This window comes from Acinonyx jubatus, chromosome D4 (assembly GCF_027475565.1).
Source record: "Acinonyx jubatus isolate Ajub_Pintada_27869175 chromosome D4, VMU_Ajub_asm_v1.0, whole genome shotgun sequence".
NCBI lineage: Eukaryota > Metazoa > Chordata > Mammalia > Carnivora > Felidae > Acinonyx > Acinonyx jubatus.
The window spans coordinates 4,971,462-4,994,442 of NC_069391.1; the positions used below are offsets into that span (position 1 = coordinate 4,971,462).

The 22,981-nt window shown below is 60.8% G+C and overlaps 2 protein-coding genes across 7 annotated transcripts; one reads left to right on the plus strand and one right to left on the minus strand.

Moving 5' to 3' along the window:
- On the plus strand, positions 1-5,402 carry UCK1 (uridine-cytidine kinase 1). 2 transcript variants are annotated; one of them, XM_053204481.1, is made up of 8 exons: positions 1-225; positions 672-831; positions 1,842-1,938; positions 2,162-2,304; positions 2,382-2,476; positions 2,774-2,884; positions 4,198-4,246; positions 4,723-5,402. In XM_053204481.1, the coding sequence occupies exons 1-8, from the start codon at positions 118-120 to the stop codon at positions 4,899-4,901; spliced, it is 942 nt and encodes a 313-aa protein (XP_053060456.1). In that variant the 5' UTR covers positions 1-117; the 3' UTR covers positions 4,902-5,402. The 2 variants fall into 2 exon arrangements, with proteins under 2 accessions (XP_053060456.1, XP_026891227.1); XM_027035426.2 differs by lacking the exon at positions 2,774-2,884 and having other exon boundaries at positions 4-225.
- A 337-nt stretch (positions 5,403-5,739) lies between these two features.
- POMT1 (protein O-mannosyltransferase 1) lies at positions 5,740-22,780 on the minus strand. Of its 5 annotated transcripts, XR_003412898.2 has the most exons (22): positions 22,607-22,774; positions 21,599-21,721; positions 20,125-20,231; positions 19,654-19,704; positions 18,954-19,100; positions 18,137-18,248; positions 17,691-17,756; positions 17,510-17,603; positions 17,153-17,308; positions 16,098-16,228; positions 15,496-15,591; positions 14,458-14,550; positions 12,886-12,982; positions 10,884-10,976; positions 10,456-10,576; positions 9,984-10,081; positions 9,376-9,489; positions 8,492-8,618; positions 7,306-7,483; positions 6,682-6,877; positions 6,202-6,514; positions 5,740-6,059 (listed from the first exon to the last, which is right to left on the minus strand). XR_003412898.2 is itself a non-coding variant. In XM_027035425.2 (21 exons), the coding sequence occupies exons 2-20, from the start codon at positions 21,718-21,720 to the stop codon at positions 6,703-6,705; spliced, it is 2,178 nt and encodes a 725-aa protein (XP_026891226.2). In that variant the 5' UTR covers positions 21,721-21,756; positions 22,607-22,780; the 3' UTR covers positions 6,089-6,514; positions 6,682-6,702. The 5 variants fall into 5 exon arrangements, 4 of the variants coding, with proteins under 4 accessions (XP_026891226.2, XP_026891224.2, XP_026891223.2 ...); XM_027035425.2 differs by lacking the exon at positions 5,740-6,059 and having other exon boundaries at positions 6,089-6,514; positions 21,599-21,756; positions 22,607-22,780; XM_027035423.2 differs by lacking the exon at positions 5,740-6,059 and having other exon boundaries at positions 6,089-6,514; positions 6,688-6,877.
- Between the last annotated feature and the right edge of the window lie 201 nt (positions 22,781-22,981).

A 22,981-nucleotide genomic window follows, 5' to 3' on the forward strand; every position in this document is an offset into this window, starting at 1 on the left:
CCCGGGGGTGGGGCGGGGGGGGGGGGCGTCTCCGACCTTCTAGCGGGGGCGAGCAGACGGGCTGGTTCCGGGAGGCGCCGGGAGCGAGGACCCCGATGCCGGCCAGCGGAGCCCGCGATGGCTTCCGCTGGAGGCGGCGACTGCGAGGGCGCCGCGCCGGAGGCGGACCGCCCTCACCAGCGGCCCTTCCTGATCGGGGTGAGCGGCGGCACCGCGAGCGGGAAGGTAAGGGGCTGAGCGGCCCGGCGGGGCCTGCGTGCAGCTCGATCCCCGGCCCCCTGAGACTCCGGGCGGCCCGTTGCGGCCTCTAGCCAGAGAAGAGGCTGCCAAGGCGCCCCCCTCTAGGGTGTGGGCGGAGCGGGGGGCGGAGTGAGCGCGGGGCTGCGGCCGTGGTGGGCAGGCGGGGCGGGGGGCGCTTGCCCTCGGGCCCCACCCCCACAGCCTTCCCGCCGGCCTGGTTCCTCTGGGGCCCCCGGTGCGTGCTGCCCCTGCCAGTGCCCCGCGGCCCTACCCCGAGCCCAGCCCCACCTGTCGCCGGCCTGCTGGGCAGTCCGTGGGGGCTGGTGGGTCGGTGTCCCCAGAAGCCAGCTCCCTGCAGAAACGGCCGGGAAAGGGCCGCCCCGTGGCAGGAGAAGCGGGTCCAGGCGGGAATCCTGTTTGTGTATTCCCAGTCCACTGTGTGTGAGAAGATCATGGAGCTGCTGGGCCAGAACGAAGTGGACCACCGGCAGCGGAAGCTGGTCATCCTGAGCCAAGATAGGTTCTACAAGGTCCTGACTGCAGAGCAGAAAGCCAAGGCATTGAAGGGCCAGTACAATTTCGACCACCCAGGTGCAGCGCAAGACCCTGAGGGGAGCAGGGGAGGACAGGCCAAGGGGTCTGGGCTCCAGGGTCGGATGGGGATGCAGAGAGGCCCGAGTGCTTCCATGGAATTTGCCTGGCCCCCTGGGCCCCCGAGCAGCCCCGCAGGCGTTCCCGGCTTCCTTGGTTGGAGCCAGCCAGGAAGTCGTCTCGGTGGAGGGGACCCCAGAAATCCATGCACACTTCCAGCTGTTTGGGGTCCTTTGTGCACAGCGTTTTGCATTTCCCCACCTGCCCTGGGGCCAAAGTCCTTGAGAGGCCAGCAGGGGAAGCAGTGGGTAAACCAGAGGGCGGACTCTGGTCTGATCTGGTCTGGTCAGGGGACAGGTGGAAGTGGGGTAGATAGATGAGGGGAGAGAGCCAGCCTGCCCTTGCCTGCCACTGCCGCTGCTAGAAGACTTCACCCTGTGGCTGGCACCCATCTTTCTTTCTTGGGGGACACGTGGGAGGAAGGCCTGAGGAGTGTCCGTCGGTAGTTATTTCTCAGAAATGGAAGCAGATGGGGGCGCCTGGGTGGCTCAGTCATTTAGGCGTCCGCCTTCGGCTCAGGTCACGATCTCACGGTTTGTGGGTTCGAGCCCCAGGTCGGGCTCTGTGCTGACAGCTCAGAGCCTCGAGCCTGCTTGGGATTCTGTGTCTCCCTCTTTCTCTACCCCTCCCTCCCTCACACTCTGTCTCTCAAAATAAATAAACATTAAAAAAAAGAAAAATAGAAGTAGATTTCTAACCCACCTACCTCCCTGGGCTGGCCACTCAGGAAATCGCTGGGTGCAAACTTCTGTGTGGGACAGGAGCCTGGGCAGCGGCCCCGTAAATGTAGTCTGCAGGGGCGGCTCCCAGTCCAAAATGTTCCTGAGGGTCGTGGGTACGGGCCAGCACCCAAGCCGTGGCTGGCCGACCCCGAGGCAGAGGGAGTCGCTCCGTCCCCGGCACAAGGGCACCTGGATAGATAGTCCTGCCTTTTGTTCTATCCCCCGCAGATGCTTTTGATAACGATTTGATGCACAGGACTCTGAAAAACATCGTGGAGGGCAAAACCGTCGAGGTCCCAACCTATGATTTTGTGACCCACTCCAGGTGAGCAGTGGTTCCAGGGAGAGGGACTGTTTGCGGGGGGGGGGGGGGGGGGGGGGGCAGCTAGCACGTCCCCACCGGGGCGTCCACAGACTGACCTGCCCTGTGGTCTTTCTGCACACCCACCCCTTCCCCGCTGCGATCTGTCCCCCTCCACGCCGACTGGGCCCGGGCCCGCCGGACCCCGGATCGCCAGCAGGGCCCATCTCTGGGTCTCACCTCACAGGTTACCGGAGACCACGGTGGTCTACCCTGCAGATGTGGTCCTGTTTGAGGGCATCTTGGTGTTCTACAGCCAGGAGGTCCGCGACATGTTTCACCTGCGCCTCTTCGTGGACACGGACTCCGACGTCAGGCTGTCGCGAAGAGGTGAGGCGGACGCGGGCCTCTCTGCCCCTGGCCCAGGCCGGCCGCCGGTCCTCACCGCCCTCCTCTTCTTGCCCCAGTTCTTCGGGACGTGCACCGCGGGAGGGATCTGGAGCAGATTCTGACCCAGTACACCACCTTCGTGAAGCCGGCCTTCGAGGAGTTCTGCCTGCCGGTACCTTTCGCCTACTCGGGACCCTCCTTTTCTCCCTCTTCGAGAGGGACCCCTGGCGCCCTGTTCCGGGAGAGCTGAATCGTGGGTGCACAGGGTCTGATTTACGAATGGAGAGATTAGCCCACTGCACCTCGTTCCCAGGCCATTCCCAGCTCTTGAAGCGTCTTTTGCGTTATCACTTTCTCTGCCTACAAAAGCCCCTCGTCCCCACGTCCACGCAGCTCACCTCCTCTCTGCTGCGGGCCTTGACTCACCCCATGTGCTCACCCCAGGAACCCCCTGCTCCCCCATCTCCAGGCACCTCTGGTCTCACACTCCCTGCTTTGCTGGCCCCTCTCACAACGGGAAACGCCACGAAGGCAGGGACGTGTTTGCTCGCGGCCCAAACGGACACAGATCTGGCACACCGTAGGCACTTCGTCCCCCTGTCCCTGCCGCGGGTTTCTCCAGGCTGCCCGTGGCTGGCTCTCCAGGTCCAGGTGGCCTGCGGGGAGGCCTTCACTGTTGCACGGCCATCTGTCGTGTCCTCCACCTTCCGTCCTAACTGGATAGGGTTTCCAGGTGCTTCTCAGGGGAAACTTAATATTTTGCTTCTTAAAAGTGAAATACGGCACAAAGGCACTCGAACCCGGCTTCCTGCTTCGGTTAAGTTGGACAAACGAGTTCCCTCTCCCGTTGCTTGAAAAGAACGTTTTTTTATCTCACGTTCACGTTTCCAGAAGCGCCCGGAGAATGGTTAGAGAAGTAAATGGTTATATCCTGTTATTCACAGAAAGATGTTTGGCAAAGTAGGTGGTTTACGGCAAAACTCTGGGTGCCCGGTCTGACGGTGACCCTGCGTGGACCGCCCTTGAACTTGCCACTCGTTTTACTCACAGCCTCACACCGAGTCCAGCCTGGGTGGCCGTGTCCCTCCCCCACCCCCGGGAGCACGACCTTTCTCAGCTCTGCATTGGGTTCCATCCCTCCTGCCCCTCGCCGTCCCCTCATCTGCACCCCACCAGTGAGCAAACCTTGTGGAACCAGCCTGGCCCCCTGTGCTCATGTCCTCGGTGGGTCCCCACCGCCGGCCCGTGTGGCTCATCTCTTGTGACGTGCCCTGTTGGTCCGTATCGACACGCCTGCAACCTTGCACACTCCGCGGGTCGGTCCCTCAGCCCCGACCCGTTTCTCTTTGCTCTCCCTCTGCTTTGCCTGATTCACGTGTGTCCCCCTCAGCGGCTTCTAGTTGGGGTCGCTCCTCGGTGGCCCTGTGCCTCCTAGTCTATCTGTCTCCCTGCCCGTACCTAGAGGGGCGCCTGCTGGGGAGGGGTTAGCGAGGGAGCAGGCTCACCGCACCGGGCCTCCTGCAGAAAGCTTCCTAGTTCCTGAGGAGGAAGGTCACGTGTTGTGGCAGGACGCCCCGCTGCACTTGGCTCGGTGCGCTGTTTGCACAGAGAAATGTTCCCACGGTGGCGTCCACGGGAAAGCGCGAGAGACACCAGGGGAGAGACACGTCTCTTCCGGCTGCCTCCGCTTCTCCTTCTTGTTTTGCCTCTTGGGTCACTGCCTCCGGCTCCTGGCTAAGCCCTGAATCCCGGCCCCACGGTCTGCCACGACACTGGTCCCTGCTACGCCCTGGGGCTGCTCTCCTGCCATTGAATCTGGCCTCAAACAACTAGAAGTCACCCCGGGGGGGGGGGGGGACAGATCCTTACGAGACCCCCCTTTCTGCCTTGCAGACGAAGAAGTATGCCGACGTGATCATCCCCCGAGGGGTGGACAACATGGGTAAGAAGCCGCCCCGCCTCCTCCGTCTGCCTCCCAGAGCCCCAAAGCAGACCCTGCCCGGTCCTGGCACCGTTCCTGAGGCTGGGACGGTTGCCTGTCCGTGCACGTTAACGACACAGGTTCCAAGTATTAAAAAAGGGGTTTGACACGTCGTACACCTTAAGCTGACCCGATGCCGGTCGTCAGTTATAGCTCAGTAAAGCTGGGAAAAGATGTGTATCGACGGGGGAGTCCCTCATTCACAGAGAGCGGCCTACCCAGGCTCTTGGTTCACAGAAACCCCCGCAGACCGGGCCGCCGAGTTTTACTGTGCTCACTGCCCGACCCGCGTCTTTCTGTCTGCTGAGACGCGGTGCCACCAGGCCCAGGGCCACCGCGGGCAGGCGCGGCCCAGCGAGCCCACGGCAGATTTTTCGCTGGCCTGGAGGCCTCGAGGGGGAACGGGCACGGTTCAGTGCGCTCTGTCTCTGCTACAGTGGCCATCAACCTGATTGTGCAGCACATCCAGGACATCCTGAGCGGCGACATCTGCAAGTGGCACCGAGGGTCCAATGGGCGGAGCTACAAGAGGACGTTTCCCGAGCCGGGAGACCATCCCGCAGTGCTGACCTCCGGCAAGCGATCGCACTTGGAGTCCAGCAGCAGACCCCACTGAGCGGCGGGGTGCCCGGCCGCCCGGGCAGGCCCCCTGCCCCCACCCCGACAGACCGTTCCGGCTGTGTCCAGAGATGCCCGCCCCCCCCCCCCACCCCGTGGACGCAGCTGCTGCTTCCTCTCTGCGTCTCACGGTACAGACGTGGGGTGGGGGTGGAGCGCGAGGATCACGGGGTTCCTCCCTGTTGTGGGCAGACCTGCACCTGTGACACGCAGCCCCCCGGGATGGCGGCAGGCCCTCCTGCTGCCTTCACCTGCTTCCTCACGTTCAGGAAGCTTCGAGTCCATCTTTAAGTTACTGAGAAGCGTGCCACAGAACGTGTGGCGAGCAAGTCACGTATTTCGGGAGCATTGAGCAGCCCGCCTGGACGCCGTGGCTGTCCCGGTGTGTTCGACGGGAACCCACAGCGTGAGGGACTCTGTCCAGGACGGTCTGGTTCCCACACAACGTGTGACCGAAACATAGGTTTGGAGAGGGAGCGTTTCCCCTTTTTACGTGTTACACGTGCGAGTGTTTTGTTTCGTTATTTATTCTACCGTTAGTTGTGACCTAGTGACGGAGTCTCGTGCCCCGCAGTGGGGTGCGACCCGGTCTGGCACGCACGGATGTAGGAGCCACGGAGGGCTCTCCTTCCTCCTGGCCTGTGCGCCAAGGGCAGAGTCGAGGAACGAGCCCTGGGAACAAGCTTTCGTTAGCCAGCCTCGGCCGCAGGGGACGGGCCCCGCTCCCCCGGCCCTGCGGGTTGGGACAGGAGGCAGGCTGGCGCCCGCCGTGTCCACACACGGTCCTACTCGGGGTCAGGCCTCCCCGCTTGCAGGAGCCACCTGGGCCCCGCGTGCTCTGCGGACAGGCCTTCCCGAGTCGGGCGCACCGTCCAAAGGCAGCCCGTCTCCCTGCACACACCTAGAGTCCGCGGCCGCACAGACGGTGCCCGGGCTCCATGTTGTCCTGCTTTGTCTTCCCCTCCCCAGTGGCCCCGTTCCTGTGAAAGCGACGCTTTGCCGTTGCCACCGGCTAAACCGCACGGGCACTTCTGGTTTTCTCCTAGCGAGTACTGTGTGTAGTAACACGGATGGGACCTCAGTTGGGCTTGGCCGAGCTCCGTGGCTGCTCTCTGAGGTGTGTGTGACAGTCTTGTCCAGGTTATTTGCTCCCCTTCTGGAGAGAGAATCAATAAATAACACCAGTTACCAATACCAATTTGTCCCTTTTTTAATTCTACATGGAAGGCAGGTTCAGGACACGGATCCGCGGGGCTGGAATACACGTCACGTGCTGCAGGTGCCGCTCGCCCACGCACCTCAGCCGAACCCCGCAGGGGCGGGGGGTTGAGAGTCGGCGGCAGTGAGGGTCCTCACTGCAGTGGCCAGAATCCCACCTCTGCTTCTTCAAAGGCTTATCACCCGGTAGCTTGTGTGACACCACCGTGTTCGGAGCGCGTCCTCAAGACCTCACCGGGGGCAGGTCCAGCGGGCGCTCGGGAGAGCGACCGGGGCCTTGGCTGGCGCGACCCTCGCTCCCTTCCTGTTTCTCCTCCAGCGTGAGTCCCACACTAGCCTGGTTCGGGAGGTTCTTGGGCGTTAGTGGACCCAGAAGGCCGCGTTCTTTAACGCCTGGAACAAAGAAACTTTGTGGCTCAAAATGAACTTTGCTTATCTGAGGACTGTTTGAAAAATGAAACCGCAGTAGCCTGGCCAGCCGGCCAGGCTTAGGGCTACCCTGTCACAAGAACACCCCCATAAAAGTTCTGCCTCGCCCTGGCCCCGGCCCCGGCCCAGACCTTCACCGTGTTTGTGTCCTGCTAGTATTTGCGAATCAAAATGTCCCAGCTGTCCTTCCAGCGAAGGGCCTTCAGTTCGCTGGGGGAGAGTGACTTGTCCCCGTAGGTGAGCGGGCGCAGCGTGTTGAACACGTGACAGGCACAGGAGTACCACGCCACAAGCAGGGCGCTGAAGAGGCTCCTCAGGAGCTGGGTCCTGCGGGCACCAGGGCAGGGCACGGGCATGAGGGACCCTGTCACCCTCCTCACGCCCTGCCTGATGTGCCGAAAGTGACCCTCGTGCATCTTCCCGAATCTTCCATCTACACCCACGATCCCACAGTAGCGTCCCCACATCCAGTGTCGTCGTACCACAGCCCTCCCGAGAGGCTCTGCGGCCCCTGACCACCCCGGATCCCGAGTCCATGCCCTTTGGTCCGGCTTCCAGAACTCGGGTTTACACGTCTCTCTGCTGTAGCTCTGTGCACCGGGCAGCCCCGCCACGGGGGTCCTTCCCCGTCTCCCACACCCGCACCTCCTCTCCCAGCCAGCCCCAGCTTCCTCCCCTGGCGTCCCTGCTGTGACCTTAGCCCGTCCCACGCCACACTGAAGCCGTCACTCCGGGGCCCCGGGGAGGGCCTGCACCTGCACAGGTGGTCACTAATGTGCTGCAAGACCACGGGGAGCAGAAGGATCTGGAAGGTGAGCGCCGGCAGGTAGTGGTACAGGAAGAGCGTCTTCTCCATCAGGAAGAAGGGGACGTAGTTCACCGCCCAGCCGCCGGCACACAGAGCCCCCGCCAGCACCCAGCGCAGCCAGGAATCTGGGGCGGGAAGGTCACCCTGAGCCAGCGCTGCTGACTCAGGCCTCGCCCGCAAAGGCCCTGTGGGTCCCCGGAGCTGCCTGCCTCATCTTTCAGGGTGCCCACTCGCTCCTCCCCCACCTCCTGACCCTTCCCGTGACCTCTGGGGAAAGAGCGGACTGTGTCCTGTGTCGTAGGAACTTTCCAGTGGCTTCCTGCGGGGTCCTCACCATCCCGACCCTCTGAGCCACACCAGCCCCCGGGGTGGGTGGGGGGCAGGCCCAGCTGGTCCCCACGGTCCCTGGCTTGTCCGGGATCACCACCAAGTGGGTCAGCCTCCCGTAAGAGCCGTAAGGGGCTGTGTTTGTGCGCCCGGCCGGCCCGCTGGGTCAAGAGTCAGCGGGAAGAGTGGAGACGGGCCACACGGCTCCCGAGGCCTTTGTGGCCCCGCCCTGCCCCAGGTCCTTACAGCTCTTCGTCTCAAGATGGTTTACAGTGGTTTCTATTACTGTAAAGCACCCCTGCCCAAGAGATCGCCTGCTGGCCACTCTGTGCCATCCAGCCATGCCGAGCGTGCAGGCACTCAGGCTGTCACGGCCTGAGGTCACAGCAAGCGCTGCCTGGTACCCACACTTCCCCGGAGAAGCCTCTGGCACAACTGGGGAAGTCAACCGCAACATTTTGTCTCTAGGGAGACAAAAATTGATTTAAGTTCCTTCTATGCAGAAAATCGTCTAAGGTGCAGGATCCTGGTGAGGCCGGGCTGTCACCGCAAGTGCTGTGAATGCCCGTCAGAAACAAGCTGCACATTCGGGGCACCTGGGGGGCTCAGTCGGTTAAGCGTCTGACCGGCTCAGGGCACAATCTCGCGACTCACAAGCTCGTGAGTTCGAGCCCGGCGCTTGGAGGCTGGAGCCTGCTTCGGATTCTGTGTCTCCCTCTCTCCCTGCCCCTCTGCTGCCCACGCTCTCTTTTTTTAACGTTTGCTTTCGAGAAAGAGACAAAAAGAAAGAAACCGGCCGCACTAACCCTCAGGGAGGTCACAGATCTTTCTTCGGCGTCTAAGCAGGTACCAGAAGAAGAGCAGAGTGTAGACCACAGTGGCGAGGCTGGCCGAAGCCCAGATCACGACGTTCCCGAGCAGGTGGATCTGAGCCTGTGAGCACACAGGGACACACCGTCGGCCATCGACCGCCCAGAGGGATAAACCCTCGATGACGCTCGCCTGTCTGCCGGCCTTCAGCCCAAACGCTGGCGCAGGCTGGGACCCCACTGCCGATGGACGTGCCTATTCCCAATGAGTCTCCCTCTGGAAAAGTGCTAAGCTCCTTGACCTGGTAGGCAGAAACCCAGCCGGGCGCGGCCGGCACTCTTACATTAACAAGGGCCAACCCAGAGCCACAAAGGGCCAAGGACCCTGCTTCCCGGCAAGTGATGGCTCGTCCCCCGCTCCGGCGGGAACGAGAGAGGTGAGCGTTTTCAGCATGAAAATTTGGGGAGTATCTGCTGGCAACCGACTGGGCGCCAGCTCCAGGGCCGTTGGTCCTACTGGGACAAGAGGGACAATACACATGGAAACAGCACTGGCGGGCTCAGCCGCTCATGCTCCGCAGAAAATACAGCTTTTGTCAGGAAAGGGGAACAGCGTTGCTCCCCCCAGAGCAGTAAAGCCTGGTTCCCATCAACGTGCAGACACGTAGGACCTTACTCGTCACGTGAGGGAGGGAGCACCCTCCTGGCAGGAGCACTGACCCTGTGCTGCCAACTCGTGTAGGGAAAAAGCCCATCGTGGGCTTCCGTGCGGCGGAAGGCCCTGGAGGAAGCCAGGCTGGGTAGGACGCGGTGGCTGCTCTCAACGCCACGGGAGTCTCGAGGGACGACCGTGACGGCCGCCAGCGCGAGCACCCACTTACGCTGGTCCTGGGATGCAGCCAGTAAGCGATGCTGGTGTCCAGTGTGACCCAGTCCAGTGGCGACGAGCTGTACTTGTGCTCCGAGCCGTCGCTCTTGGCCGTCAGCATTCTCCACTGCAACAAGGCCACAGGCTTGAGGCGGGCGGACAGCCAGACGCCTCACCGCGCAGGGACCTGTCCCGGTCACGGGGGCATCCCGCTTCCCCTGAGACGCGGCCCCAGAGCTCCAGCCACCCCGTCTGCAGACGAGAGAACTGAACTTGGTGCTGAGAACGCTTTTAGAGACGGGACCCCGACTTTCTGCTTCTGACCTCTCTCGGGCCCCATCGTGTTGACCGTGGCACACAATGACCTGACCCGGGGGGGCTCAGCATGTACCACGCTGCTGGCTGGGCTCTGACTACTCCTGCCCCTGACATCACAGGCCCCCCGGGCTGACAGCGGGGCACTGGCCACTTCCGGAGACAGAGGAGCCCGCCCCACTGAGCCAGGCCCCAGGCTGACGCCGGGGAGGGAGCCGCTCTCCGGGGCGCAGTGCCGTATGGCCGGGAGCCCGCTCCCCCATGCATGGCCATGGTGCGCCCACCCACCCGCCCCCACCGCGTCACCTGCAGCTCCAGGAACCTGGCCAGGAAGCTCAGGTTCCTGTGAACGTCCATCTGCGTGGGCAAGTGCAACTCCACTTCTCTCTCCTTCTGCTCCTGGCCTGACAGACACCCCGGACCCAGAAGAACGTGAGCGGAAGGTCGGGGAGCCCGCAACACAGCCGTCGGCGTGGTGAAAAGCGGGCCTCCCCCTCCTCAGACCGCCCACAGTGGCTGCATCTAACCGTGTCACTCCGCTCGGCTCTCCCCCCGCAACGGGACGGCACCCACCAAATCTAGATCTTTCCAGTCAGGCAGCTCAGCTCATACTGCCTTCCGGCCACACTTCCGAGTGACGGCTTCGGTTGCTCACGGCTCGGCTGAGCGGGGAGCAGCGTGGACAGCGCGTCCAGCCCCTGCCGGAACCAGAGCCCGCGGGGCCGGCGTCCTGGTAAAGGGGCGGCGACGGGTGGCCAGCGGGCCAGGCCGGACTCACTTTTGCCGTAGCGGTGCTCCTCCACGTTCCACACGGTGCTCTCGTGGTAGCCCCGCGACAGCTTCTCCCCGACGACCTCCAGCTGCCGGAACCCCCAGTCCGGGAGGTGTGCCCCGCTCAGCTGGCAAAACCGAGGGAGGCGGGGCGTGACTGGGGGGCTCGAGGCCCCGGCTCAGGCCCGCCACCCCTGCCACCCGGTCACTTTGTCTGCAGCCCCCAAGGGCGACAGCCTCTCCCCCGTGGGGCCGTCACGGTGGGATGCAGTGGTGAGAAGTTATAAAGTCCTCCCTTGTCAGTGGGCAGGAAACACGGCAAGGACCTTGGCCAGATGCGCTGCCCGCTAGGAGCCCGTTCGGCCTGAAGGATCCGTAAACCGATTTCACGAGCCCCCCGCCCAGCCGGGCGAGCCAGACGCGGCACCCTCTCACCTTCAGGACCGCGGAGGTGTTCACGTGCACCAGGCGGACCTCGGACAAGATGGTCTTCCAAACCCCCGCGTCGGAGTCTCTGTTTACGATGTCCTGTGAAAGCAGACCCCGTCCGTCGTCTCGTTCTGTCCCCCACTTCCTTCCACGGAACGTGAGGACCGGTCACCAGACGACACTGCCCCAGGCCCGGCACGAGGGGCCAAGCTCCGGGAAGCTAAGAGGATGGCGGCCCTGACCTCGCTGCGGACACCCAAGCACAGGTGCCGGTGCCGCGGGTCCGGGGCAAACACCGCCCTCCCGCAGAATTGAGGGACCTCCGAGCGCTGCCTTCTCTGGCAAGTGCACACGTGGTCCCCGACAGGTCCTTGGAAGGGACTCCCCAGAGTGCATGACGGAAACACAAACGTCACAAGAGCACTGGCCTTGTCATATCTTATCGCAGCCTCAAGAAGACCCCGTGAGGCCTGTGCTGCCGGTGAGAACCAGAGGGCCTGGGGGGCCCAGTGGGCACGGCGAGGAGGCCTGGCTGAGGAGCACGGCCTATGCCAGCCATCTTCCGGCCCTGTCCCAGCTCTGTGAGCTCCCGTGGGAAGTGTGGGTGCGTGGGGCTGAAGGTGGTACCGGCAGGGGCAGGGGAAGGGAGGGGGAGGAGGGGGAGGGGGAGGAGGGGGAGGGGGAGGAGGGGGAGGGGGAGGGGGAGGAAAAGAATCAGCGACAGCAGGACGGCAGAAAGGGCGGTGGGTAGGACCCTCAGTAGAGATTCCAGGCTGGGCTGGGCGCGGAGTGTGTGTGTCCAGCGGGGACATCTGGGGGGGGGGCAGGGGGAGACGAGCAGACGGCAGGCAGACAGCTGCCCACGGAGACGCAAAGCGGGAGACACAGCGTGCACACGAGCACCGACAGCAGCCTCGTGGCCCTGGCTTTGCCGGGACGGCCTGCGAGCGGCACCGCACCCCGTGGGACATGCCGGTCACGCCTGCGGGAACCAGAAGTGGGGCGAGGAGGCTGGTGTTCGGCGGGCAGCTGCTGCCGCCGCGAGGAAAGCCCGCCTCTCATTAGGGAGGGCCTCTCATTAGGGAGGGCCCCCCAGCGGGTCACCACGCTCAAGGGACTGTAGTGGTGTTTGCGAGCACGTCCTTAACTCCTGCGGGCTCATGGACCCAGCACGGAACGCTTTCCTCCTGCCTTCTTTGCTGGACGCGCGTGCAGCCCTGGAGAGTGACTCTGTGGGGACGGCACGTGCCCCTGGAGGCTCCAAGGAAGGGCGACCCCAGCGCCCGCCGCCTCAGCGAAGGGCCACCCCAAGGAACCGCCCGACTGAAGGGCCAAGCAGCCCCTGGGGAAACTCTGTGGGGGGGGGGGGGGCGTGCTGGTTAACATCAGGCTCCTCTGGTCAAGGGAGGGGGGCTGAGGCCCCCGACCCCGTGTGTTCAGTGACCTGGAGGCTGAACAAGCAACCAAGTCAGAGGGAACCTTCACCTGGAGGCCCACGTGAACCATACAGCCGGCGTGGAGCACTGACCCACCGTTCCGTAACCTCGTCACTGCCTCAGGGGAAGTCCCTGTCCCCAAGGAAAACACCTATGACCTTATGATTAAAAGTCACTAATTTTACATCGAAATCAGAATTGTTTTTTTTTTTTTTTTTTGAGATTTTACTTTTCAGTCGAGAGAACAAGGAGGAGAAAGAATCTTAAGCATGCCCCACACTCTGTGCAGAGCCCGATGCGGGGCTGGATCTCATGACTCTGGGATCACGACCTGAGCTGAAATCCAGAGTTGGATGCTTAATCGACTGAGCCACCCTCCAGATTTTCAAGTCATCTCTACACCCAACGTGGGGCTCGAACTCAGGACCCTGAGATCAAGAGTCACCCGCTCCGCCGAGGCAGCCCCTGGGCACCCCTGAATCGGAACCGCTCCAAACGGCAGTTCTGAACGGTCACGTTACAAAGGATGCGGTACTGACGGCCATTAAGCCCCGTTTCCGGCGGGGACTCACCAGTCTCCAGAGGTTCTGAGAAGGCATGGAGATGTTGTAGTCGACGTAGCAGGATACCTCCTGCGAGTGGGGGCTCAGGGGCGCCGCGACGTCGTGCCTGGAGAAGGAAACGGGCTTGCGGAGGGACTGCCTCAGGCTGCTCCGAAAAGGCGTTCACGAGGTCTTCGAGGGTCCCCGAGGACGCACCACCCTGGGGCCTGCTGATGAACGTGACACGGAAAAGGCAGCCGCCTGCCACAGTCACACCTCTGGGGGAAAGGGCACGTGACGAGGGGTCTGACAGAGGCACCGTGTCGCTGGGCAAGCGCCCACGATCCCCCAGAAGCCCGACAACGTGCATCCGGCAGCTCCCGGACAGCCAGGCCTCAGAAACGTCTGGGCCACGAAGAGCACTGTCGGGGGACAAGGTGCCCTCGGTGCCGGCGACCTCCAACGTCCAGAAACACCCACCACCCTCGTTCGCTGTGTCCTACTGTGCGCTGGGCACTACGGAGCAGCTGGGGACCCCACCGGGAACGGAGTCTGTCTCACACCCTGCAGAAGGCAGACCGTCACACATATGGACGAGAGAGTGGCAGGCTTGTAGGCACCACCGATAAAACCAAAGTAGCAGGGAAAGTGCCTGGGAAACGCTCTGAGGAGGTGACGTTTCAGTGGACACGTGGACACAGCAGGCCATGGGGGCGTGAGTCCAAGAACTTTCCAGGCCGATGGAGCAAGCGTCAAGGCCCCAGGGGTGCAGCACTTGGTCGTGTGGGGACAGCAGAGGCCAGGGTGACTGCAGGGAAGGTGACCAGGGGGCCTGCAGCCAGGAGAAGTGGGGACGTTGAGTGTCAGGGCCACACCGTGGAATCCACTGGAGTGCTTCTGGCCAAAAGGCCAGCACTGTGTTCACAGGGTGCCGCTGTCGGGGGTCGGGGGGAGAGAGGCAGAGGTCGGGGCACCGGCCCCAACAGCACAGGGATCAGGCCTGGCCTGGGCCGCAGTGAGAACGCGGACGGGAAGAAGTGGTCTTATCTGAGGAGAGGAAGGGAACACAGAGAAGGACCCAGGGGGCGGCTCAGCAACTGACTCCTTCCAGAGAGAAGCAGGCCGGAGGCCGGGAACCTGCTGTACCCCAAAGCCAAGATCTGCGGTGTGGCCTCCGGGGGGAGGCCGGGACCCGAGGCACAATTCACGCGTCCTGGAGAGCCGTGAGATGACCCACGAAGCCGGGTGGACGAAGAGACGGGGCCCGGGCCCATCGATGTGCGGACGGCTCGGGTCAGGTGAGGTGAGGGCTGAGAACCCACACGTAAGGACCTTTCCCAGCCCCATTGAGCCCGCGTTTGAATCCTTCTCGAATTCACGTTTGCTTCAAGCAACCGGACTTCACTTCATCCTGTGCGGGAAGCAACTCCCGTGCTCGCCCCAAACTTGTCTTTCGAAGCTCTGGGGCCTCCCGGGCTCGCACTGCTCCTTCGCGCCCGCCGAGTGCAGGGTCCCGCGCGGGGCCGCCCCAGGGGAGGCAGACGCGGCTTCGCCGAACGGAGAGCCCGAGGGGGACCGAGGGGGCCGAGCAGGGACACTCACGTGTTGAGGAAGCGCGTGGTCATGCCGTGCACCAGCTGCACCACGTCTCCATGCCGCACGGGCCTCGGAGGGTTGCTCACCACCAGCTGGTGCCTGCGGGGACAGAGGGCCGGCTGGGACCGAGCTCGGGCCCCCGCAGAAGCACCGCGCCCACCGGGCGGCAAGGGCTCCACATTCTCCCACCGGCGGCAATCTGTACCTTATGGGAGGTGAATTCGTAAAAAACAAAACACACAAGTCTGGTTAACTCTTTCCTGAGACCTCAGGCCACTTTCCAAGCTTCCTGTCGTGACCCCGCTCGCCATCACCACTCTCTGGTTGCTCTGTGTTTCTCTACAAACGGCGGAGTGGCAGACACACCTGCACCCGCCCAGAAATCGCTCAAACGGATGGAATCTGTTTTCCGGCAAGCCCTCGATGAAAGCGTACTAAGGGCCCGTCGGGTCGGCACCGTGCGTGCGGTCAAACAGTCGGACGTGGCCGCTGGCCTCACGTCACCGCAGTAAATGGGGAACACAGCCGCCGAGAGAGCAAGCTAAGCAGCAGCCAACGGTTGTGCCACGACGGACACAGGGAAGCCATCGGGCCACCCACAGGGAGGAGGGCGGTCCAGGCCGCCTCCCAGAGGAGCCAGCTGAGTAGGACTGTTCCGGCCAGAGGGGCAGCACGCGTGGAGCCTGCCTCGCTCCAGAAATGCAGGGCCAGGGCAGAGGTCTGGATTGCACTGGATGGGCAACAGCACAGCCTGGCTGACGGAGTGGACTGGGAGAGGGGGACGGGGGGGGTCCTCCGTCTGGGAGGCCTGAGCAGGTGAATGCCCGGGGAAGGTGGGGTGGATGGTGACAGAGGAGCGTTTGGGATGCACCTGCACAGAACCCAGGGGTGGGACAGAGAGCGGCCAGTTCACGGAGGAAGGATCTACCCCCCGACTGCGGCTCATCAGCACGGAGCGGCTCTCGGAGCTCCGAGGGAGGAGGTGCACACGGCGAGGAGCCCAGGAGCCGAGCCCTGTCCCGGAGGCCCAGCACCTGCACGCACCTCCCAGGGTCCTTTACGATCCACCAGTTGTTGACGTCTTTGAAGGGGTAACAGGTCACCTGCTGCTGGTGCGAGCTGCCTCGGCCGTTCTCGTATCTGTGAAGGAACCAACACAGAAACGCGTCTGCCAGCGGGCAGCAAGCAGCCTCCTCTCCAGGTCCCTGAGAATGTCACCTAGCAGGGTGCGGGGCCGCGGGGGGGGGGGGGGGAGGGGGGAGGACGAATGTCTAAGTCTAAGCGGGGCTGGAAGACTCCGGCAGGAGGCTGTGTCCAGCGTGGAGGGCGCACAGCTGACACGGCAGAGCCCGGGCCCCCTGCTCCTCAAGTCCCTCTGTTTTATACACAGAAACGACAAGGTTTATTGATAATCAGACTCTCAGAGCCCAAAGTCTTTCTGTCTCGTGTATTTCTTTCCTTCTTCCTTTTTTCCACGCTGTGGAGCCTAACGCAGGGCTTGAACTCATGACCCTGAGATCAAGAGTCAGACGCTTAACCCAGGCGCCCCCCATAAACTTCATTTACAGTGAAAGCTGGTAACAGCCGAAGTGTGAAACAAACCAAACGTGTTGCAATGTTCGAGTTACAACGGCCACTTTCCTTACATCATGGGGTAGGTGCTCTGGTGGGAATGAAGCCAGCAGGGCACGGGTTTGCCAAAAACGTTCTTCAGAGTGACCTGGGAACCGTAGGCCACCTCCAGGGGCTGGCCCTGCGTGATCCGAGCCAGCCCTCCCTAAGACAAAAGCGAAAAGGGGGCAAGTGAGAAAGGGGGGGCCGATCTCACCAGCCTCACTGATGGCCACACCTCCATGGGGGGGGGGGGGACATATTCACAGTAGTGGCCATTGTTATCACGTCACATAACTGTGATGACAGGGGACCTAACCGTAATGTCACGTTAGGTAATCGCTAACACAGCTGCTGAGGACTGGATGCTGGCTCTGGGTCCAGGCGCTCACCTACCCTTCCACAACACCCCTAAGATCCAACAGCATCTTCAGAGAAGGGCAACCCTGTCCATTCAAAAGGTGAGAAAAGTAGGAACGGGATGAGCTGACAGATTTGTGCAAACACCCAGACCAGCACTCAGGAGCGGGTCCGTCTGACTCGTGTCTCCTGTCCTAACCGCCCGGACTGGCACATCTCACTATCGCCGCAAAGTCAGTATGAACGAACGCCAGAGTCGAGCTCGTCCTCGGAAGCATTTGCAGCTGCCCGGAGTTTGCAGGACATCATGAGGTCCCGGGGCAGGTCACACTGAAGAGCTAACCCCTTCGTGCAATAGCTCACCGTCAGCATGTGCAGGATTAATTTAGAAATACTAAAGCAGATTCCTCTTGACTTGGTTTTCCCCTAAACACTCGACGTCTATATGAGAAAACTTTGAGTCCACCCCGTCCTCTTTTTTTAGTGTTTTTATTTATTTTTGAGACAGAGAAAGACAGAGCATGAATGGCAGAGGGGCAGAGAGAGAGGGAGACACAGAATCAGAAGCAGGCTCCAGGCTCCGAGCCGTCAGCACAGAACCCGACGCGGCGCTCGAACCCACGATCCGCGAGATCATGACCTGAGCCGAAGTCGGACGCTCAACCGACTGAGCCACCCAGGCGCCCTGCCCCTGTCCTCTTTCTAAGGGGCCCGCGGCACCGCGTCTTACCTCCAAGCTGGCCTGGAAGGCACTGGACATGATTTGATCGTGGGGCCCAGAGCGATAGACCAGACTCAGGTGGACGTAAAAGAACAGCAAGTACATGGCGGCCGGGACGACCAACAGAGCTGCCGCGCGGGCCAGCAGGTGACAGAGCACAGAGACCTACACGGGACGGAGACACGTCACGTCCTGCCCCACGCAAAGGCACGCAGGTCAGCAGCAGAGCTCGGGGCTCCACGCGGCCGCCCGTGGGGGGCTCACGGAGGTCTGCCTTTTGAGAAGCCTTTCCCGCCAGCCGTGCCCGGCACAGCCCTCTGCCCCACCCCGGGACAGCCACACGCCCCGCTCTACTTTAGCACCTACGTTTGACAGACTCCGGTCTCCTATCAGGTGCCAGGCGTGGACGCCAGCGACAGCGAGCACGAGCAGGTACGTGAAAACACCCACGTATTTGACGCTGAAAGGACACGATGAGAAGCCGTTACGACGAGGCTCAGAAGCAGGAGGCCGCCAACGCCGCCTCAGACCCGTGGACCAAACTCACCCCACGGCACAGGAGCAGGCCACTCCGGTCAGCGTCAGCCAAAACCACCAGCTCGGAGAGAAGGGCCTGTGGTCAAAGAGGAAGAGCAAAGCTGGGGACAGGTCGCCAAAGACCACCCGAAGGCCAGAGAGGGCACGTTTCTCAGACCTCTCGGGGTCGGCTGGCTGTCCCTGAGCTTCAGGACGGGAAAAACGAACGCTCATCTCCCAAATGTCGGCCCTGACAAAATCTCTTTTTAGCCGGGACATCTCTGCAGTTACTTTAAAGTACGCAAAAATGAGAACGTATTTCTGGAGTCAGGAAGGAGCAAAGGGCCAGTCCCGGTGACAAAAGGTAGCCAGCGGGTGGCTCTCCGAAATGAAAAGGCATCAGACCGTCTCAGGTCAACAAACCACCCGAGCCCTTCTTTCTCACGAACTAGGAAGGGCGTGTCACATCCCGCATACCTCTGTTTTTGGGAGTTGGAGAACTTCAGGTAGGACAGCACAGCCAACAGATTAAAGAATATTAACACGGACTCCAAAAGCATTAGCCTTGACTGAGTGATGAGAGCGTTCTCTGTTGCAAAGAGGACACACGTGTCGGTTGTGATGTGGTGAGGGCAGATGTACGAAGGTCGAAGCACCCACGGGAAGGGCCTGCCCTAAAAGTCACGGCACGTGGAGGTGGGAAGTTCGGGACTGGGGGGCCGGACGGGGCGTGGTCCAGAACCACGAAGGCAGGTTCTTAGGCGAGAATCATGCCCAGCAAGACCTGTGCAACCCTGGGCGAGTCGCCGAACCTTTCTGAGTCTCTGTTTTTCCCATTTGCCCAAGGAATACCAACTTGGTGGGGCTGCCCGTTAGGACAGGACACTGGTTCAGGGCCTCCGTTAGAGGGGCCACTCACTCCACAAACCCCAGTTCTTTGTATTTTCTCCCATGACTTCTCATCTTAGTTTTCAGTTGTCCATAAACCCGGGCCAGACTTGGCTGGAGGCGGAGGCACCACGGAGCACCCGGGAGCCCCGTCTGCGCAGCCCCACCCCCACATAGGACTGCGCAAGTCTGAACACACGGTCCCGCCACCCTGCAGCCTGGGAGTCAGGGGACGCCCAGAGTCAAATCTGGGCGAACCGGGCACACTTCCCTCCATCCTGGGAGGAGGAGACACCACGGGGGGCGGGGGGTGGGGGCACATCTGGGCGGCACGCTCACACATAACAAAGGCCAGTGCTCGGTTCTTCCCTGGGCGACCCCAAAGCAGGCCGAGGCCCGGTCTTACCGATGAGCATCAGCAGGGCGGCCCCCATGGCGGCACAGTGAGAAAAACCAAGCTCCGACAGGATCTGGTAGGCCATGGGGACCGACAGGGCCCCCGTGAGGGCGGGCAGCAGGCGCAGAGACCACACGGGCACGTTGCTACTGTATTCTGAAAGAACAGCCACACTCAGCTGAATGCACCACGCACACAGCTTCATATGCTGCAGCCGTGTTTTCCAACAGGGCATCGTGTTCACAGAACCGAAAATGCAAGTCTGCAAAACTAGGGGCCGTGTCAGGAACGCAGGTACAAGCTACAAATGAAAGCTCTGAAACGAGCCGCGCGCACTCAAAACCTAGCTCTCGTTACGCCTAAAAACAACGCCCGATGATGCTGGAATTGGTGCTTTACTCATTTACAAATTTACCTCACTTTTCCCCCCAAACATTGAGGCAATGTAGAAAATTTACACGTACAGAAAAGTGACTGTCGTCCGATGCCACGTATGCAATGTGCTACGTATGCCAAAAGCTCAGGATGCGATAGTTACCACGACTAAACACTAAGAGAGTTACCAGATCTTTCCAAAGTCTTCCGCTTAGACCGAACTTCCCATGCCCCGGACACGTCATAAACCACGCTTGTTAATCCCTATGAAAGCCACTCTCCCTCCATTGTGATACGTACACATCAGTATAAGGGCCATGAAGATGACTTTTACCTGCTCCGATTCTGTTCCACAAGAAGTTACCATCGAATCCTCCTAAATAACCTGAAACAGAAGACTGATCGGTAACTCAGCCATTCAGCAAACGGTTCTGGAGTTGCCAGACCGTGGCAGGGAACAAGGAAACAATGACAAATAATCAGAAATTTCACTTACAGGTCTTATTTCATTATTACTTTTCTTAATAAACTGCCACAATTTTATTCAGTTAGTTGTTTTTTTTCCATTTTTCTTTTTTTTTTTTTAGTGTTTATTTTTGAAAGAGAGTGAGTGGGAGAGGGGCAGAGAGAGAGAGAGGGAGGGAGAGAGAGAGAGAGAGACACACACACACACACAAAAACACAGAATCTGAAGCAGGCTCCAGGCTCCGAGCTGTCAGCACAGAGCCCAATGTGGGGCCTGAACCCACAAACCGCCCTCGCTTAGAAGTCTTAAAAGGATACTTCTCTCGGTAACGAATCCTACCTCCCAGTGCCAGCAGCATGTGGCCAAATGGTGGTCCACTGCCATCCAAAAAGAAGATCCGCTTCATGTAAAAAGAGATGTACTGCCCATAATACACTTCATCGAAACTGAAAAGCAAACCCACGTGAGATTCAACCAGAAATCTTCAGCAAACAAAGGCTCAAGGGTAACCATATACCTGTTCCCGAACAATGTTAGAAAGTGCTCAGCAAAGGTCAGAACTTTTGCCTCAACTACACTCCGTCCCCAAATACGGAGACACGGGCACGGCATCATCCACCAGGACAGGAGGGAAAACGCACAGAAGAACAGCCACACATACTCTGCGTGTTTGTCTAACACAGACTCTATTTACCCCTACTGTTCCCATTGAGGGACGTGCTAGCGGGCGGCCTATTGAAAAGCCACAGAGACCTGACGCTAATCCCCTCGTTCACCACCACTCGTGTGACAGAGGGTCCAGAATCACAGCTGGTAACCAAACGAAACAGGGGCAGGTGTGAAAGCAAAACACGCAGAAACCAACCGCAACAAACGTTTCAGTCAATCAGGGACATTCAATGACACGGTCAATATTGCTGTTAATTTCTTAGGCCTGCTAACGTTAATATGGTTTTTGTTCTTTAAGACTCGTCATCTTTTAGAACTAAACCGAATTACTTAACCATACTGTTTATGACTTGCTTAAAAAAATCCACCACGAGGGAGGGGTGGCTAGGAATTGATAACTTGTTGAAGCTGGGTGATGAATACTGTTTGGAAGGGTCGTTATATCGTTCTCCCTACTTTTGTGTACGTTCAACGTTTTCGGCCACGAAAAGTTAAGCAGAAAGTACACAGGTATTAACCAGATAGTGGCTAGCACTGCGATAACAGCAGTCACGTCTCGTTATAATAAAAGATGCTCTTTTTTTTTAATTTTTTTTTAACGTTTATTTATTTTTGAGACAGAGAGAGACAGAGCATGAATGGGGGAGGGTCAGAGAGAGGGAGACACAGAATCTGAAACAGGCTCCAGGCTCTGAGCTGTCAGTACAGAGCCCAACACGGGGCTCGAACCCACGGACTGCGAGATCGTGACCTGAGCCGAAGTCGGACGCCTAACCGACCGAGCCACCCAGGCGCCCCAAAGGATGCTCTCTTAAGGTTAGTGACGACTCACTTCCGAATTCATCAATCCTCCTCCCTCCACCCTTGATTTTAAATGGTTACCTAAGCTGTGGCACCTGTTTCATGGGCCAGGTTTCACCTGCTAGAAAACTACCGGTCAAGTCGTGATAGGCAGACTCAGCAGGGGCCGTCCGGGGGACAAACCGGCCTCTCCTCTGCCAAAAGCACCTGTCGCCAGGAAGCCCAGAATTCCACTCTCCCACCTCTGCTGTTCAGAAAGGCACTTCCGGTCACCGGCGCATGAACAAATGACAACCCTTTCCGAATCCGCCCCCCCCCCCCCCAACGGAGTTGTTTGGCTTACACCACAGCCCTTGGATAGGAGAGCTGCCATAGGCGGCTCAGTAACCCCAGTGCAGTCAGAGCCACAACGTTCAAGTTGATGTCAGCCGTCACCACGACGGGGTGCTTCAAAAATCCCAACATCCTGTAGAAAAGCAAAAGCAGGTCCTCGAAAACACCCTAGAAAACAAGGGAAGGGATGACGTCAATACATAAGCGGCAAACCTGAAGGCCCCCAGACGCTAGAGAAAGGATCACAACTGCCCTGGCTCTCAGGCGGCGCTACGAAGAACCATACGCGTCGTGGGGTCATTGAGAGAAAATCGGGAGGGCACGAGCAGTCAACTAAGGTGAGGGTTTGGGAACCTCATGCCCGAATATTCACTCATTCAACGACGCACCCCACGAACACCAGCTGAGCACTTCTTGGAAAGGAGCTGCTTTCAGAAGCCCGCTCACCTCGGTGACCTCGACCTTCTGACCCTCAGAAGCCTCCTCCTCTGCCGCTAGCATCTCCGCTCCTCCCCTACCCGCCGCAGCACCATCACCTAGGCGCCCCCCTTCTCACCGTGGGGGTGCCTCTGCACCCAGGCGCCCCCGTTTCGTCCCCGAGGCGTCATCTTCCCTTGAGCGCCACTCGTCTTAAGGCTGCATCTACTCGACGCCCCCCTTTGTCGCACCAAATAAAGCTGCACCCGGGGTCTGGCGGTCCCCCTCTCCGCAGAGATCTCATCTGCCCCAGGAGGCCCCTACTGCTCTTCCAGACCTTCCCCCCCCCCCCCCATGGGCTGCACTGGTCCCGCGCCACCGTCTGCCCCAAAGGTTCCATTCGCCCGAGTACCCCTCCTTTTCCCAAGACTGCACCTGCCGGGGCGCCCGCCTTTCTGCGCGCACTAGCCCTCGGTCCCGCCCCCCGTCGGCTACGACGCCGACGCCGACGCCCCCGCCCCGGCTAGTCTTCAGTCCGCGTACGCGCGTCCCGCGCAGGCTCTCCCGGGTGCCGCCCTGGTCCCTGACGCCCCGAACGTACTCGCGTTTCGTCGAGTTCCCGCAACGCTGCTCCCGCATCCGGCCCCGCCTCGGATCTGCCGTGGGGTGGGGGGCTCACCGTTAGGGTTTCTCGCCGCGCGCGGGGGCGAGTCTGCTCGGCATGTGGCACCGCCCACGCGCCGCCTGCTCGGCGCTCGATTCGCCTTGCCTGCGGAGCCTTACGCGGGGGAAGCGCGCGTGCGTCCCGGGCCCGGACGTCGCGCGTCGCGCGTGCGCACAGGCGCAGAGGTCCACCTCTGTGGTACGTCGTTAGCGGCCTGGGTGGGTGTTCTAAGATCGCCGTGCCCAGGGAACGCTCCGGTGTCCTTTTACAAAACAAGACAGTAGGGCCTTGTCCGCGTGCCTCTCAGCGCGA